Source organism: Taeniopygia guttata, chromosome 4, assembly GCF_048771995.1.
Source record: "Taeniopygia guttata chromosome 4, bTaeGut7.mat, whole genome shotgun sequence".
Taxonomy (NCBI): Eukaryota; Metazoa; Chordata; class Aves; order Passeriformes; family Estrildidae; genus Taeniopygia; species Taeniopygia guttata.
In genome coordinates, this window is record NC_133028.1 from 12,047,508 (window position 1) to 12,065,960 (window position 18,453).

The following is an 18,453-nucleotide window of genomic DNA, read 5'->3' on the forward strand; positions in this document are numbered from 1 at the left end:
ACCAGCACGTGTTTTGGCTCCTGATCTGTGGCCTGAGAGAGAAATTGGAATTACAGTTTTGTTCTAGAGCATTTATGTATTGGGATACAAGACTTCCTGATCATCATGATGCTTGATGTACTCATGAAGGTTGTTGTACTTTATCCTATACATATTTCTGCATATGGGGAACTTTTTACCCATCATGATGCCCTTTTTAAGACCAGGGGAGGAATCAAAATTGTTTTGTTAATATTCTTTATTTATGGCATGATAACATCAGAAGCAATGAATTAAACGTGGAATCCTACCTGAGGCCATTTTTCAGGAAACCCCACAAAAAGACATTTCCTGCAGGCATCAAAGAATCATTAACAGATATTTAATATTAAATTCATGTTGCAAAGAGGATATGTTAAAGCAAACAATGCCAATCTCCAGATGGCCATTGGAAACACTCCCTGGCCTATTGTTGTCACCATGGTTGGCATCCGTGCATGGATGGGGTGGGAAACGATCTTCTCCAAGCACGTGGCCCATGTGCTCCATGACAAAACTTAAAGGAAATACATACAGGGGCTGAAGAGGCTCATGACCATTTGCCAGAAGCACTTCCCAACAGACACATCAAAGTGTGTGGAGTACAACACTCTGTGAGGCTTTGCAGGGGCCAGGGCATGGCTCACATTTTGGTGTCCAAGACCCAGAGAGGATGGAAGAGGTAGAGCTGGAGTATCAACCAGAACTGTGCCCACACAAACCATGTCTGGGCCAGAAGGAAGCCTAAGCCAATAGCAGTTGCCCCCCATACAGAAAAGGAATCCATTCCATCTATCTGCTCTGAAGTGACACCTGGGTAGGTGATGGGTTCAAGAGGAATTTTTATTATCTCTTCTAATAGGGACCCATTTCCACTCCCCTTCATCCACCAGTGTCTTCCTGTTGCCTGACAGTGGGAGGCATGGGAGTCCTCTGACTCCCAGTGGGCCTCCCTCAAGGATGGAAGGGTGGAACTCCACTTATTTGCCTTTCACTTTCCGCGATACTCCTTTTTTAAGTCTTTTAACTTCCTCCTTAAGCTCAACCACCAGCATAAGCAGATCATTCACCTGCTCACGCTGCTGGCAGGCTTCTTCTGCCACAGCCCCTCAAACACTCTGCACAAGAAGGGGTCTAAACAGATGAATCCTTTTTAGAGGGTTCTATTTGGCTACATACCCTTTTACTAACTGCAGTTTTTGATCGTATAAAAACCATTACTAACAAAAAAAACCAAAACCAACCAACCAACCAAAACACAACAAACACTAAACTAAAAACCCCACTAGCAGAAGGAAACCTGCAACCCTGCCTGCAGGAACCCTCAGGCCACACCACACCCTCAGAGATGTGCCACACCCCTGTTTGCCACTCCCTAGAGCCCTCTTTTAATCACCCCACCACGCTCTGTGTATACACACACACACACACACACACACCCCACACACACACCCCCCCCACACAAGTATTTTTCAGTAGGATTGCAAAGATTCTCAGCTCCATCAACAGCAGATCAGCCCAGAGGAAACACCTCAACTAACTTAGCACTCAAATCACAATGTGCAGTAAAAATCATCACTTCTTGCACAGATTTAAATGAAAACTTTCGTCAGATGGAAATGCTGAAATTAGTGTTGGGAAGCTGCAGTCTTACAGCAACTGCTTCGTGGAGCTGTCAGTGGGCAGATACATATTCACTTTTCTTCCATACTCACATATTTTTTAAAGGAAGGCTATAAGCAGTGTTTCTATGTTCCTGTTCTGCTTCAAAATTTGAAGTTCAAACTTAAAGGAGAGGAAAACACAAGTTTTTTCAGTATTCAACACTTAACACTTCCCCTTAAAGGGAAGGTGACTCTCATCTTTTCCACATCAGGCTATGGTTTATAAGAGCAACTGCAGGATGCTAATGATTTTTTTTTTCCTAGGGTAAAAGGTAATTAAAGCTTTTGAGTAATAATATGAAAATAAATGAACCATCCTAATGCATATAAACAGTGATGTGATTCGGTGTTTGGTTTCCAGGCATCCTATTTGCACGCAACACTTGCTTGTATGTAGGTGCCAGAAGCAGGTATGTTATCTCCTTACAAGTTGTCAAATTGCACCTAATTTTTGCTGCATGGATTAATGTATTTCTAACTCAATGGCATAGTTGTTTGTTTTCCTTCATATCCATCTGCTGTTCAAACAATTGCAGCTGTGAAGCTGAGGCTGGAGCACAGCTTCTTTCAACCTCCTTCAGCTGTCACTGGATGTGAGCCTTACCCTGAGAGGCTGCAACGGGTTTCAAAAGTATTGAAAAGGTATTCACTATCTGGAAATTTCCTTTGCCTGTCCCAGCGGAAATAGAGAAGCCAGAAGGCAGACAAGCAGCTCAGTGTAAGAATATAAGAAAGCACTAAGCTAGCCCAATGGTAACACAGAATGGTTTGGGTTGGAAGGGACTCTGTCAACCCACTAGACCAGATTGCTCAGAGCCCCACCCAGCCTGGCCTTAAACACCTCCAAGGACTGGGCAGCCACAGCACCTCTGGGCAACATTCTTATTATCCCATGCTACAAAAAATTGTAACGAATTTCCAATTAATAACAGCTATTTTATGGCACTTCAAAGATCCGTTCACATGTTCACATGTTAATTCCTACAGATCTACCTTTTTTTTTTTTTTCTGGGAGAACAAGGCAAAACTCTGCATTCTTGCCTCCTGCAAGATGCTGTTAGTCATTACAGAGTGGGCTCTTAAGTTATTCAGAATTTCTATATGTGTTTTGTTGTTTTTCTGTGCTTATGGAAGAATATACCAGTTTAGAGAACAAGCAGTACTTTCTCATGTTACATTGAAGATGAAATTCAAATGAATATTTTTTTCTAAATTTTTTATATTCTAAATGCTAAAGCTGAACTTCACAGAACAGCTGAACCTAATTTAGAATTGTCAATAGCCATGTAATATCCTCCTCCTCTTTCATTAATTAATACTAATTCAAAGACTGAGTTACCAGCATAGAGAAAGGGCACCTGCCTTTGGAACTGTTTATAATTCATCATATATTGAAAACTGAGTAAGAAAATAATAAATGTGGGAATAATTGAATAATTAACAGCAGCTGCCAGATTCTGTGCCTCCCCAACCTTTGGAACACAGAGCTGTAGCAGGAATGGAACAAAGTTATTTTGTGCTCTGTTTGCTTGCAAGGTGCAAAGTAAATAGAGACACCCTTTGCAAAAACACCTTGATTATTAAATTCCAGCAATTTTGTGATTGTCAGCTAAGATACACTTTATAAAGGAAGGATTTGGTAAAGGTTTCAGAACACTGAACACTAGATCGACAAGATCTATCAAGTTACCATTAATGTATCCTCTTTTTCCATAAAAATTTAAAAGCATCAAGGAGAAACACTTGAGAACTAGCATTAAAAGGCATTATTTAAAGGTCATGAAGTAAAATTTACTTCCTCTGTCCCTTGTGGCTGCACTGAAGAACAGAAAACATATGGAAAATTATCTTCAGTGTGCTACTGTGCAGAACTTCCCACCTGTGCTGAAAAGAGGCACTTGAGAAATTCAATCCATCACTACAGAGCACATGGATTATTTTTCCTAGGATCTAGCTAATTCAGAGTTTGGCTCTGGGTTTTTTTTTTTCTTCATGTATGCGCATAAAGGGTAATTATTTAGCTTTGAATCTGACCAATATTGAGTATTTTTGAAGGAGCTCTCCCCCTCTGAGGGACCAGAGGTTTTTAGCTAATAATTCTAAGTTTTCAAATTTAGTAACAGTTATATGCCATTATCATCTAACAACTTCCACAAAAAAGGCTGAAATACAACTTTCAGAGTTGTTATTATGATGCAGATGGGAACTGAGCTTCCAAGATTAAGCCTTTTGTCTCTTAAAAAAGCAACTCATTCCAAAGAAATCAAGTACTCTCCCTCCTCTTGCAAAACTTCCCACATCTGACTTGAGTCACTTTTTCATTTTTAAGACAACACCTCCTTCAAAATGCACCACAGTAAGTCACTGTGACATCCATACAAAGGGTAAAAGCTAAAAGGAGAAATTTTAACATTAGCTCTAAATCCCAAGACTGTTGCGTTTTTTTTCCTCCTGACAAACATATGAATAGAAGCTTCACAATCGTGTATGTATGTAAGGGAAAAAAGTTAAAAAACTTAAAATCTTTTGTGCTTGTATTTCAGAGCCAGGAAGAATGTTTGGGTATCTAAAAAGAGCCTGTGGATGTTCTAACAAAGGGAGGAGAAAGGCCTAAGTTTGGCTTATTTCCAGCCAAAATGGGCCTGGGTAAGGGAAGCTGTCAATACTTGCATTTACTTGCTATCTTATTCCTTTTTTTTTTTTTTTTTCCAGGTGGAAACAGAGGTACTTGGCAAGTTTTCAAAGCTAGAAGCACCCTGAAGATATGGTTTTACTTCACAGATTTTCTGATGGGCTGAAGCATGCCTGTGGGGCTTTGGATGGTGAGGGCTTCTGCTGTGGGCACTGGGCAGCACACCTGGAGTGCCTTTGGCATCCTCCCTCCCAGCTGCAGCTCTGGGTAATGCCCAAAAGGGTGCTCATAGCTGGCATGCAGACACTGCCTCACTGTTCCCCTTCTCCATCAGGTTTTCATTGCTAACCCTTCTCTCTGCTCCTGGTGATGACTGACACACAAAGGCAAAAAGAAATCTAAAGCAGGCTCAGTGGAGGAGTCAGGGAAAAGGCAGGATGTATCTGTGACGTGCAGCCACAGGGGCCAGAAAGGGTCCAAGGTCATAACAAGGGTCCAAAGTCATAACAAAAGCAGGGAGAAGCACTATGTGTAGACTGCACAGCTACAAAAACTTCACCTGGCACACCAGATTTTACTGTTGGCTGCAAAACCGTCATGCACAACTTCAACTATCTCACATCAGAATATTTTAAACATTCTAAATCGTACTTTTCAGTGGAAGCTGCTATCAGTACAACACAAACAACTGGTCACAATGTCAAAGCATAATGAACAAATGTTGTACCCATTTAATTCAAGTTTGTACTTCATGTTTATTTGCAAAATACAAGTAATTAAACAAACCTTCCATTTCCATTTCCACTACACACCTTTAGGTATAATTTCAGTTGCTGTGGCTTGTCCATTACTGGTACCATCTCAATACAGCCTTGGTATTAGCATGGACTATACCTTAGTGTAACCAATCAGGACAAATAGCAAATTTCATACACAATATTTAATGCTAGGTAGAAGCCTGGGGACTTTGTAAAACCTTGCTGGGGTGTAAAATGTTGTGTCCTTTCATAAAACAGTGGTCACTACCTTCTGGACAAATAGTGAAACAGTGATTGCTGTACACAAGTATCACCACCAGGTACTGACTCTAAGATCACTTTTTTCTAAAAAACACAAATACAAGCAATAAATGCAACAAAAGCTATTGTCAGCTACCTGTTCTAAACCATACCTGTGAAAATACAAATGGGCACATTGTAAATACTTAAAAGAGTAAAGTGCTTTTAACATTGAGCAAGTGAATGCATCTAGTGTTGCACCACATGCAATTTATCCATTTCAGACAAAACAGTTTCCATGCAATTAGTCAGCAGTGATCCCCTGCATTCAATTCTAATATTAAAGTACTATATATTACTTCAGTCATACAGGGTTTAAGGTCAGGATACGGTGTGTACACTTGCAAAACTCAACCAGTGCTTTATATTAGCACACTGTTTGAGCATTGCTACAGCCAGGTAGATTTTTGTTGGTTTTTTTTTCTCTGAAGAAGCCAAACCTTTGGTAGTGTAAATGCAGTGGACACTGAAAATACCACTGAACCAATATGTGAGCACATTATGCAGCTGATAGGAATGGGAAGAAGAAAAAATCAAAAGCAAATTTAATGGCTTTATGCACTGTGCTCCTCCAGTCCTGCTCTATTTTCACATGCCTCCCTGCAGGTAAGAGTTTAGACATGCAATTCAAGCAAGTGATTGCTTTCAGTTCAAAGACAGGCCATTTACTGCCAAGACGACCCTCCAGAATTGTGCTGAATTCAATTATACTCCCTTGCCTCAAGTTCAGCAACACTTTTTTAAACTCATTGCTTGCCTTCAGCACAATATCTTTGGTTATATCATCCTCCTCTATAGGCTTGCTTCCATTTTTGCTACTGAAAGGCATGCCCACAGTTATTTCAAATTTGTACCGATCAAACATTTTCATGTGGCATTTATGCTTTGTCAAAAACTTCAGACGACACAATTCTTCCTCTTCCAGTGTAACATTTTTGGGATCACAAAGAGGGTAGGTTTCACCATACAAGCATCTCATCCAATCACCAATAAAAAATGGAAGCATATTTATTGCAGATTCTGCACTATTGTCGATTTCTGTCACGCGCACATATTTGAACCGCCCGGTCCACGTCACTCGGTGTCCTTCCAGGTGACTGCACAAAATCTGAGTACGTGCCATGTTAGTCTCCTTCCAGGCCCGGGGTCCACAGAGGAAACCATACTGATTCCACGTCAGGGTGGAGTTGTAAACTTTCATGCCTTCAGATCGATACACATAGAACCAACAGAACAGCACTACAGCTGTAATCCACACCAGAATGAGTTTCACAATCGAGCTTCGAGAGAGCGATTTCACCACTTCAACTATGGAGAAGTTAACCTTTGTCCACCATCGAAAGAGCAAAGGAACAGCACACAAAACCAGGGTCACTATAATTTTCATGAGCTCCAAAGACAAAAACCACTTAATGAAGTGGACAAGACACATGAGTGCAATGCCTACAGCCAGCACTGGGAGTGCAAAGAGGAACAGGAAGTAACCAATGGATGCACGAACGAGCCCAATGCCAGAGGACTCCCGCAGAATGACCACAGAGAGTTCACACCACATAAAGCACACCAGGTACGGGACCAGGTAGCAGTAGGTGCCTTTAAAATTCCGTAGCTGAGCCATTCTAAAGAAAAGATAGAACAAGTACAAAAACAGAAGGCATGGGATGCTTACATTGATCACAAAGAAATGGCCTACAGGAACTGTAAAGAAGGTTTTACCTAAGAATTTCAAGAAGCCAAAATTCCCAGGTAATACCTGCAATAGGGATAAGCAACCTGCAGCTGCCTCAGTCATTAATGCCCTTCGTGTGTAAGGCTCTGCACATGTGCTTAAGCTCATGTAACTTGTCACTGTGAAGAAAACTGCGACAGTAGCTAACTCTGAGCATGGTATACAGTCTTTGCTTGCTATAGGGAAGGAAAATATGACAAAGAATACCGACAGTAAAAAATAAATGTACGGCTCTAAGTGATTCCATCCAAAGTTCACCTCAGCTTGCTCAACATCCAGGTTCGGCTCAAAACGAAGCAGTAAGTCAGTCAAAGCACGGAAGTTTTCCCAAGCCTTACTGTCCTGAAAAACTTTCAGTGTGCAAATCACCATAGAAATGAAGGACAAATAGAATATGATTAATGGAATAATGAAGGCAAAAAATTCAATTGTCAGATTACTGATGATGAAGAAAAAGATGAGAGCATTGATATGGTGTGTTGGAACAATGGTAGACAGCCAATGCATCCCTGCCTTTGATGCAATATCTATAAGGTATTCTTTAATTTCCATAATGGCATGAAGTGGATATTTTACAACCTGGAAAAAGAGAAAGAAACATTTTATTAACAAGCAGTTTTGTATCTTTACAGTTTTGTATCACAAACATTCCTAGCTGAGGCAGCAGCAGCCAGTTGTCTAACCTCAGCTAACATAAAAAGATTTATATTTCAGGTCAATGTTGCCAATAAAACAAGATTACTGTGTCTGAGATTATTAGCTCCATTTTTATTAACTCAGTCAGACGAAGCTCAGAGACAATTTTGATTTCAGGCAAGATGTATTTCATTACCTTTGACACATATAATTAAATGGCTTCCTAGTCAAATATTCCGCTCTGCTAACTTCATACTGAAGATAAACTACATGGCTACAGCCTTGCACTATCTTAAGTCATTACTTGAACTGCGAGTACTGCACTTTAAGGCATGTAACTGCCACATTCTGCAAGGATTATGCTATACATTCTATGCATATACACTGCAGGAAGTAGTGCCTATGATTCATATACAAATACTGAAGTCTTTACAGCTGTGGTTTTATCTTTAAACAATCCTTGCTAAGCATCTAGGGATGCAGCTGTCAAAACCTGCTTTGGGAGCAGCAGCAGTATGTTAAATTCAATTACTACACATTTACAGATTCTTTTAACTCCACAACAGTAACTGTAAAGGATCTTAAAATTCTACCTATTTTACATGGCATTTTCGAACACAGTCACTGAACAGAGAAACTGGATTGAACACTCTCCCTATAACCAACCATACTCTACAAAAGATCAATTAAAAGGTATTGGATTTTTCAAACACATTCAAATATCGCATTGGGACATTAGATGCGGCAATCAATTGTCCTTCCCCCATAAAATGACAGTTTTTATGTTTTCCCATATCTTATATTTTTATATTAATTAGTTCAAGGGGAAAAGCCAAGGATGTTCCAGCAAATACCTGTGGCACTGTGATGAACTGGGACAGCACATGCCCCAGTGATTTGGGCAAAAGCTTGTTTATTTGTGAAGGCATCTCTGTTCTTCACAAATGCATCTCTTTCAGACAATTAGCCATGCAAAATCTTGGAAAGAGACACCTTTCACTCCCCCTTTTTCCCCCACCCCTGCAATATGATAATGGACAACAAACTTACAGCAAAAATGCAGGTCAGCAGCCACACACCCCCTACCTTGCCTAAAATTTATGCTAGTATTGAAGACATGCACCTTTATTTTCCCTTCTTTCACTGTCTAGAGAAGTATCGGTGTAGAAGCTAACAGCAAGTTACGTCATAACAGAACCTTTTCATGCTATGGATATTTTTTCTCATCTACTTGCTCCTGTTTAAATTAGAAAGACATGAAGCATATAACAACATCTATAATAAAATCAGGGCAGTGATGACAAGTACATTTAAATCCTCACTGAAGATGTAATGAAGGCAAATTGTCCCCTTACAAGGAAAACTTGTCACTTTCTTTTAAATACATGACTCACATATATGAAACTTAAAACATATAAATGAGGTCAAATCCAAAAAGAAGTTAGAGCAACAATTCTTGTACTGATCTATACAGACTAAACATCAGTATTGAGAGAGAAGTGCAAGTCACTTCTGTTTTGTACAGACATGATGTTTAAGAGGCCGTTCAACATAACCTGTTCCATACTGCCTTTTTTACCTTCAGTCGTAGGGGTAATTCTTCAGGACTCTTCCCTGCCAACTCATCATCTTCCTCTTCCTGCATGATCAGGTTAGATGGGATGATTCCCTTTGCATACTTCTTGGTAATTTCAACAAAGTCATCCAAAGCAATAAATTTTTTAGCTAAGAAGATAAAATGAAAATATGGAATAAATTTTATCACAACACTGTATTGATTATGAATTGGAATATTAATTTTCTTTCCTGACAGAGCTTAGTCTACAAAAACTGAACTACTGACAACATAGGTTTGTCTTGCAACTTGCCCTGAGATCTCTGCTGAAAACAACAATCTCCTTGAGACAGCACCATGTATAATGCTCTACATCCTGTCAGATCAGCAGGTAAGTTTGTTATAATGATAAGCAGGATAACAGAGTGAGTGAATGTAGCTTATCTGCAAGGATTCCACAGGAAAAAAGACTACTGGATTAGGTCACAGTTTTAAATCATAAACTATTTTATCTGTTTCAGAGACATATTCAACAGCTGCATTGGAAAGAAAGATTGTACAGAAGCAGTAATGAATTATCTGCATGTCATCAACTGAAACACTGACTTCTGATTTGTCATTTAGCAGTCATTTTTTTGAGTTCAGAAGTTACAGACATATAATTATGGGAAATACAAAATTATTATATCTATGAGAGTAATTGTGGATTGCCTAAAGTGTGCTAATTCAATATGCTATGTGGCCATACAAAAGGCCTCCTCCAAACTGTATCAATTGTGATCTAAAACAGCTACCAGCAACAAAATAGACCTTGCTCTGTTTACATAGAGACAAAATTCATCCTTCTGCCCTGGAAGATCCTTATCCACTCCTGTGAGTATAAGGGAGGCATGGGGTTACTCCTGAAAAGTCCAGGGAAACAGCAGGACAGAAGATGATTTATACACTGGTTCAAACTCTTTGCACCCAGTTCTCTACATTAGCATGAATTAACTAGTTTCTGAGGCAGACAAGCTTGATGCAGTTTGTAAAGGAGAATAATTAACAGCATTTTTTTCCCATAAACCAAAGCAAATGACATTGCTGCATACATGAAAGAACAGAATGACAAAAATCTGTAACACACTTCCTACACAGGAAATTTAACTAGTTAGCGGATGCAAAGATATGAAAGCTGGCCTGCTTACTAGTTTGAGATTTTAAAGAGACTGACAACTGCTTCATCAAATTCAGAACCAGAGGATTAATGGGTTTGGGCCCAGAAATTTTTTAATTTAAATATGCTACATTTTTAGAAGCAACATATAAATAGTTTTGTATTTAAGACTGAAAACACTGGAGATATAGAACAAAATAAAGTAGTTGTCTCAAGATACATACTAGAGGAAGAGGAATGTTAAGAGTTCAACAGAAAATCAGCACTTCACAATCTGTCTTTTGGTTTAATCTCACAATATGAATGCTGTCTTTGGCTTGGGCTTTTACCACTCCTCCTCCTCCATGCATGAACCCTTATGTCCCACAAAATACCATCTGGCATACCTCCCAAGAAACAAGAAAGGATTTATTTTAGTTAACTATTCTTATGATTCACAGACTGTAAGGCAAATTTACTTGCATCAAGAAATCTGTGAGACTCTTTAGGTGTTTTGCTGGGCTTCAGATTAGGCCTAATATGAAAGGTGTCATGTAAATTTACTGTCTTATTGGGAAAAAATATACAGTGCTGGAATAGTCTTATTCGTGTAGAATCAGCAAGCAGACATGTTAGAACCTCACAAAATACCTTAGCAGCACTTTTACAGGATCATGGGACATCCTGAGAAAGAAGGAGTTGTTAACTTACTATGTAGAGATGGCCTATCCACTGCAGTGACATGCATCCTCTCAGGCATGCAACAACTGCCCATTGACAATGTCACCTCTAATTTTCTGTTTATACCTCCATTAAGGACAACCCAGATCAGAAATCTGCAAACACGTATCTGGCTTAAATATTATCTTCCAAGTATTGTCAGTGTACTAACACTAAAAGAAGAATCTCCTTCTAGCAACGTAAATGAAGAAACTCAGCGAGTCAGAGAAGTAAATTCCGGTAACAGTTTTCTTGTTCCTCCATAAAAGGTAAAAAAAGGTAAAACCTTCATTAGAAAAGAGGTAACAGCTTAACTCCTCCTTTAAGTGTTTGATGAAAACTTCTCTTTTTTAAATGTCATTAGTAGTTTGTCACCCAAGTGTCTCTTAAATTGATATAAAAAGTGTACTTTGTAGATTCTACTTTATTATTCACAGATTTTTTTTCAATTTGGTTATGACAAATTTCTCAGCCTCCCCCCACCCATCCTAGGAAAAGAAAAATATTCACATCAATTTCTGCCTACACTTACATATAGGTTCATTTACTTCCCTGCTATTTTATCTGCAATTTATGCCTTAAAAAAAAATCTTATTTGCCAGTTCCTTTTCTGATAACTCTCTGAATTACTAAAGAATCCAGAACAAAATTACTTGCCGTGCACTCACTTGTAGCAGCACATGCAACTTCACCTCAAGGAATGGAAAGAACCCCAATGCAACACAGCTCAAAAGAACCCAAAAACATCTGCATTATGATACAATGACTGGACAGTGAAACTCAACAGTCTTGTCCTTGAAGGACTGCTTCTAGCTTGCCAGAAGTGGCAGCCAAGTCACAAAAACAGCTGACATAGTCTCAGAAGGCTTGATAGGACCACAAGCTTGCTTTCCAAAATATTATTTGTCACATCCCTTACTCCCTTATTCTCACACAGGCACGTGCCCCTGTTCCTCTTTTACTTCTGTGAAAGCTAATGAACACTAAAATACTCTACTCTTCTTACGAGTGCTATTTTTCAAGTCACCTGTGTAACAAATACAATCTTTGACGGTAAAGGCCAGATTTACCTAATATAATGTAAATCTAATCTTTCAATGAGTTTAAACCTGCAAACCTCCAGATTTGACTCCCTATTCCATGTATGACACTTCAGTTTTACGTAATCTTAACTACAGATGTATTAGTAAATACTATGTTTTGTGACATTTAAATGTGCTCTTCAAGTACTGATCTCGATTGCACATGACCTATTCCATACGACTCAGTGCATTTCAAGAAATTGAGGTTTTCCTGACAATGAATAATTGAACCTTGTGCTAAATACTGTTCTTGAAAAACTACACATGCTGCATTGTTGATAATTCATTTTCTTAATATAACATTTTGACTTTCCTCCTAAAAGCCCAGGAGAACATGAGTATTTCTTAGTTATGCCACATGAAGGAGAATTTTCATTCCCAATTCCCACCTCACCAAACCTTACAAAACTCACATACTTAGGTCTACAAATCTGGCCCTGTGTGTGTTAAGGGGTTTAATTCTTTGCAATATATGAACTAAGCTGCTGTAAATAATGAAAGAAGTATCTTGGTGCATCTTTCCTAAATCATTTATTGAACAAATATGAAAAGACAAATATTAATTATAAGGGAAGGGCAAATGGAAGCAAGGCAAATAGAATGAAGGATCTGTCCACACTAAATTTGTACATAATTCATTCCCTCACTGTAATCAGAAACACTACTGCATTTAGGACTTAAAAAAATATTGAAAGTGAAAATCTTTGCTGAATAGACTTTTGAGTGCTGAAAGGGCAAGAATATAAAAAAACCAAATGACATGCAAACTTCCTTTAGTAATTGACTGCAATGGTGATTTCTTCTGTGAGTTCACATGCAGATCAGTTATTTGTTTTCCACACAGAATAAACTGACACTATCAGTTTACTGCAATCCAAACCTTCTACACATTTTTAGTCTGGCAGCACAAAATTGTTTACCAAAGCAAACTAGAAACTAAAACCACTGGCCAAGACTGAAAGCAGCAGCATGTACTCACATTCACTGTTCACTAATCGCTCCAGCATCCTTCTCTGCTTCTGCACAGACTTTGGGACTGGGCCAGGCTGCTTCTCACCATCTGCTTCAGTAATAGAAGTTTATGGGAAGTCAAAGCAGTCAACTAAAGTGATCAAACAGTAATGGCAACATCTGGGGAATGGCATTTGCTCAAAGTAAGGAAAAGACAAACTTACATAGGAACAGATAACAAGTGCCTAGTTTTCTATATTCCCGTTACTGTATTAGAAAAAGAAACATGACTGCCATAGCTAACATTTAGTGCTGTAGTAGCAGAATGTCTTGAAGACTGACTCTGTGAACTGAAACATGCGAGGTATCATCAGGATGACTTTTAGAGGGGAAAAAAATATCAAATACAGCAGAGCCATAAAATACCTATTTCCAAAGACAGTGAGTGGTAAATAAAGGTATTTTAAATATATGGTCAATTTAACAAGTGCTTAAGTGACCCACAACCTACAGCAAATGTTGGTCCAGAGAGCACAGTTATTAAAGAGGGTTAGTCTTTGAGAGAGTTACATTATCTTAAGTAGACTGTACATTTACTGTTATCTCATTCCTGATTGCTCATAAAGCCCTTTAGGTTTCAAGCTGTACTGTGCCCATAAGTCTGTATTTCATCAATACCATAAATAAATTAATGAACAAACCTTCATTGTCAACTTGCCCAACATTTTCCAGCAGTTCAGAAACCGATAATTGCTTCTTCTTTTTTGGATTTAATTTCCAATACATGACCAAGGCAGCTTTTCGAACAGCTCTTTCCAAGTCAGTCTCAGATGATAACTTTTTCACCTCTTCCTCATTCTCAGAAGTTATGCCTCAAGAAAAAAAATACATTACATACTCATCCCATACCCATGCAGAAATGATAGATTTTCTCACAATTATTTTTCTCAGTTTAGTCTGGAACTTCTCAAGTTTCAGTCACATTCCGATCACCTAAGTAAATGACTCAGATACCCTTCTGTGTCCATTGCTTATCAAAATCTAACCACATTGCTTAGGTTTAAACTGTACTTCAGAGGTGTGCAAGACATGCATTATAGTGCAGACAGGCTTGGGTGACATGCAAAGGCACCAAGAACTGAATAAAAGTTGGTTTTCTTTTTTGTTTTGTTGGATTTTTTTCCCCTGTCATAAGAGTGCAGACAGCTGGCAGACAATAAGAGACCGTTCCAAACATGGGAAGTAGCATGAAGGAAGATGAGAATCTTAAAGTGGGAGAAGACAGCGACCAAGGTCAATTAGAAAAGAGGTTGGAGAGGGGCAAAATAATGAAACAACAGCAGATATGCAGCTGGTGTGTGGTTATCTATGCTCTTCAGAATTAAAGAAAAGAAGCTTCCATGAAAGGTGAGGATGAGAAGAACATGCATGGATTTGATGAAGAAATTTGAGCAAATAACTAACAAAAATGCTTTAATAAGCAGTACTGGTAATTAGTGCTTTTTAAATTACCTGTTGGAACAGTCTGTTAGCAACTGCTCATACAATTTTGCTATGATTATTTCCATCATATTTAACCCCTCTTTTCAGAGTTAAAAAAGCACAATATTGTTTCAGATAATGGAAGAAGTGCAAGCAGGAAGCCCCAGAGAACCCATACCTCTTCTGTCTGCCAAGCATCCACGCAAGAGTTTGACAGCTTCTCTTCGACCTTGCTTAGCAGCAAGGATGAACCAGCCAACTGCACTACAATTGTTAAGTTCTTCATCCTCCTCTTCTGCTAATTTCAAGAAGTGCTTCCCCACCTATAATGAATAGGAAACAAAATTCCTTTAATTACTGAAATATACACTACTTTGTCTTTATGTTTTTCGCTCTTCTTCCCTCCCACCCCCTGGAACTCAGCTAAGATAAATTCTCTCTGAACAAAAGGTCAAAACATTTGCTCCTATCACTAAAGAACATAGTTGTAAGCTGATCTTCTGATTGGAAAGATCTGGAAGAATTGGAAGGAAGAAGGAATTGCAACACATTTGGCCAGGTCATTGAATCAGTTGCCGTTGGTGTTCAGGTATCTGGAAGCTCATGATGTTAAAAGTTTTCTGGAATTCTCCTCCTCCTACAAAAATGACCAGACAACATTGCTAGTTTCATTTTAGAGCCAGAAAAAGTAAGTGTAATATAATCTGGTCCCTGTGACAATCAGAAATTCAGGTGAAGCTATTAACAAGGCCTTGACACATAAGCAGGCTTCAGGAAGGGCAATCCCTGACTCACACCAGTTTTCAGTCACTGAAGGTCAAACCAAAAGATTATTTGGTGAATGGAATAAAACTAATACTGCTTACGCATCAAGCAAATTCAGTGAAAAAGCTTATAAAAATTCTCCTATTCAGGATTACAGAAATTGCCAAGCAGGTGTCTATATTTCTGTTTTAAAGGCAAGAAAAAAACACCACCTTTTTACTTTGTTCTAAAAATTAAACTATATGAAAATGTACTAATAAATATATTTATGCAATAGTATGAAACACTTCTGCTTATCACAACACAGGCAATAAAAAGTTAAGTGGCAGAAAATTACCAGAACTACTGGACATTTTATCTGCATACCTCAAGAATGTGGGAAATATTTTTGCTTGGCTCACTGCACTCCCTCTCTCTCCGTAATGTTACTGCATTCAGCTACACTCTAGAAGCAATTAATGCAATACCTTAATAGCTTTTTAAATCCACAACATCTGCTGGAACAAAAAACCCTGTTTGAAAGGTTCTCCGAAACTTTCATTTGTTACTCCAGCATTTGTTACTGCCACTAAAGGTGACAGTAAAGTGACTAAAGAAATACTGTTCAAAGATTAATAAATTACATTACCCTTATGTAGATTAAATGCACTGATATAATCAGAAAGGTCTTTCTTCTTCCAGTAAAAGTTATTTCTCCAGCCATTTAACTGGCTTCATACTCTTGAGTGAGTGCTTCAACAACTTCCACACAGAGATTTATAGGGTAGACATTAAATCCATGGCACATACAGTGAAGCTATCCAAAACCATATAAAAATAAGGAGAAAATTGGACTAGATAATCCCAACATTGATTACAAAGCCATGCCAGAATTCAATGGAAGGTGCACATCAAGAAGTGAGTGTATGAGACAAAAAAAGAAAAAATGTTTCAACTGCAGATGCACCTACAGCTATTTATTTCAGAAAGGAATTGCTTGAACAAGTTACAAGGCAAATAACATCCATCTAACAAGAACAGCTGTTTCTTAAGCAGGTGTATATTTATAGCCATTGAGATTTTGAGCAAAACTTCAACAGTAGCAGCACTTAATCACACAGCTCTGAAATTTCTAAAAGCTCTGGCCGGTACCATCAAAGGAGGAAGAATGATGGGAAACAGTGTTAACCTCAAATCTGTCATTTAAACAGTCTGGGATTCTTTCTTTCTCATGAGCTGATGGTGTGAAATAAACCATCAGCTTTGGTAATAGCTTAACACAGAACCTCACACTACTTTTTCAAAGGTTGCTCCCATGTCTGGCTTTGGTAAATGAGGTGGTCATTTCAAGCAGACACCCTCTTGTTAAAGACACAGAACTGCCTTTTCTGCCTTCCAGAATTCCAGATGTGGGTGTTTCATTTATGTAACTGCTATACAGTTATTTCTTGAATAAAAATACATGTACAGTAATACATGTTGACAGCCACTCAGAGTGCATTTATTTCCATAGTCATTGCAGAAATATTTTTGAATAAACACAGAATAATAAAATAACTACAAGCCATTAAACCAGCTGATTTCCTGTGTTTGACTTTGTAATTGTTAACAAACAGCACAAAAGTAGCGTCTCAGCTTCTCATTTATGCTCCTACAAAAGTGAGAAATAAAAATACATTCTTCTAATTGATTCTAAAGGAATGCATTCAACCATAGAGAAGAAATAAATTTCTTTTTGGGTTTCAAAAACAGAAAGCTAATTTTCTCTCCACAAATAACAAGAAATGTGAATGCATAAAAAAAGAAATTACTGTTATTTTAGGCTCCATTTCAGGCAGACAATTCATCCTGAGTGCAAACTGAAGCAAAATTGTATGCTGTATCTTTTTATGGTAAAATACACAAAAAGATGTATCTTTTTATGGTAAGAATCCTATCATTTTGTGGTAGTAGAAAATGTACACAGTTAAAGAGATAAAGGAAGAGAGTGAAAGTGGAATTAGTAGTGAAGGAGAAAAACTCCTATCATTTTTATACATATGTATGCATCACAGATTTAGACAATGTAAGTATTTCTGAGTATTCTTACTCAACTGGAAATTATATCCTGAAAGAATATTATGGACTTTGCTTTCTTATGTGTGGAGAATAGAGCCAAAACATGGATTTTACAGCAATGATTCCCTCAAGGATAGTGTTTCATCCTTCACAAAGCTACCAGCTGCTTCAAAGTGAGGAATTTGTTACTATCTCAGGTTACAACTCCAAGGTCAGCCTGCCCCTGAAACAAATTGAGATGGAATTTGCAACAAGCCGAGCATCGCCATATTTTCTTTTACCAGCTTTAAAAGAATTACTTTCCCATCCCCACCACTGATTTTTATTTACAATAGGAGTGGTGATCCTTGGGGAAAGATCCAAACCACCAATGATCATGTAGGAGGAGACTGCAACCACTCCTATTTGGCATCAAAGCTGAATTTGGAAAAGAATGCTCAAGTAAAACACTAACCAAGTTAAATATAAATTAAAACCCTTCTACACAATTTTAAGCTATTTATACTAGACCACTATACCAGGCAATAGAATGCAGTAAAAAAAATGGTACAATTTTTCTAAAACCTAAGAGAAAACCTGAAGTGTTAACAAATGCAGGACAGAGTTGATATTATTAATTCTATTATATGTGCCATTAAATAAGTAAAATATTTCAATAAACGAGGGGCTTCTTTTCTAAAATGTGTAATTCAACAGAGAAATGGTATATGAGCAAAACATCAACAACCTCTGTCCCTACTAAAGCACCTCTGGCAGCTTCCTCCAGAGTCCAGCCTAAGAGCCCTGGTATCTTTGTATACAGTGTAAGTGCTGAACCAACAGAATTCAACAGTCCCTATCTGCACAGCTCCACACATGCTTCTTTAAAAAAAAAAAAAAAAAAGCAAAATCAGTTCTGAATCTTTTCCATGCTAAAGAGTTGGACCTGAAGCCAGTTACACTCCCAAGGAAGCAGCACTTCTCAAGGCCTAAAACCATATGGCATCACC

At 38.2% G+C, this 18,453-nt stretch overlaps 1 protein-coding gene across 3 annotated transcripts in view; it reads right to left on the reverse strand.

The window, feature by feature from the left end:
* Positions 1 to 5,044: 5,044 nt before the first annotated feature.
* Positions 5,045 to 18,453, reverse strand: part of WFS1 (wolframin ER transmembrane glycoprotein) — a 32,091-nt gene continuing 18,682 nt past the window's right edge. For 2 of the 3 annotated variants that reach the window (XM_002194066.7, XM_030270697.4), the window contains exons 4-8: positions 14,841 to 14,985; positions 13,882 to 14,052; positions 13,209 to 13,289; positions 9,317 to 9,462; positions 5,045 to 7,680 (exon numbers count right to left, since the gene is read on the reverse strand). In XM_002194066.7, the coding sequence (XP_002194102.5) occupies positions 5,872 to 7,680; positions 9,317 to 9,462; positions 13,209 to 13,289; positions 13,882 to 14,052; positions 14,841 to 14,985 (2,352 nt within the window). In that variant the 3' untranslated portion in view covers positions 5,045 to 5,871. Of the gene's footprint in view, positions 7,681 to 9,316; positions 9,463 to 13,208; positions 13,293 to 13,881; positions 14,053 to 14,840; positions 14,986 to 18,453 lie in introns of all 3 variants that reach the window. The other variant, XM_012573672.5, reaches the window with a different exon arrangement.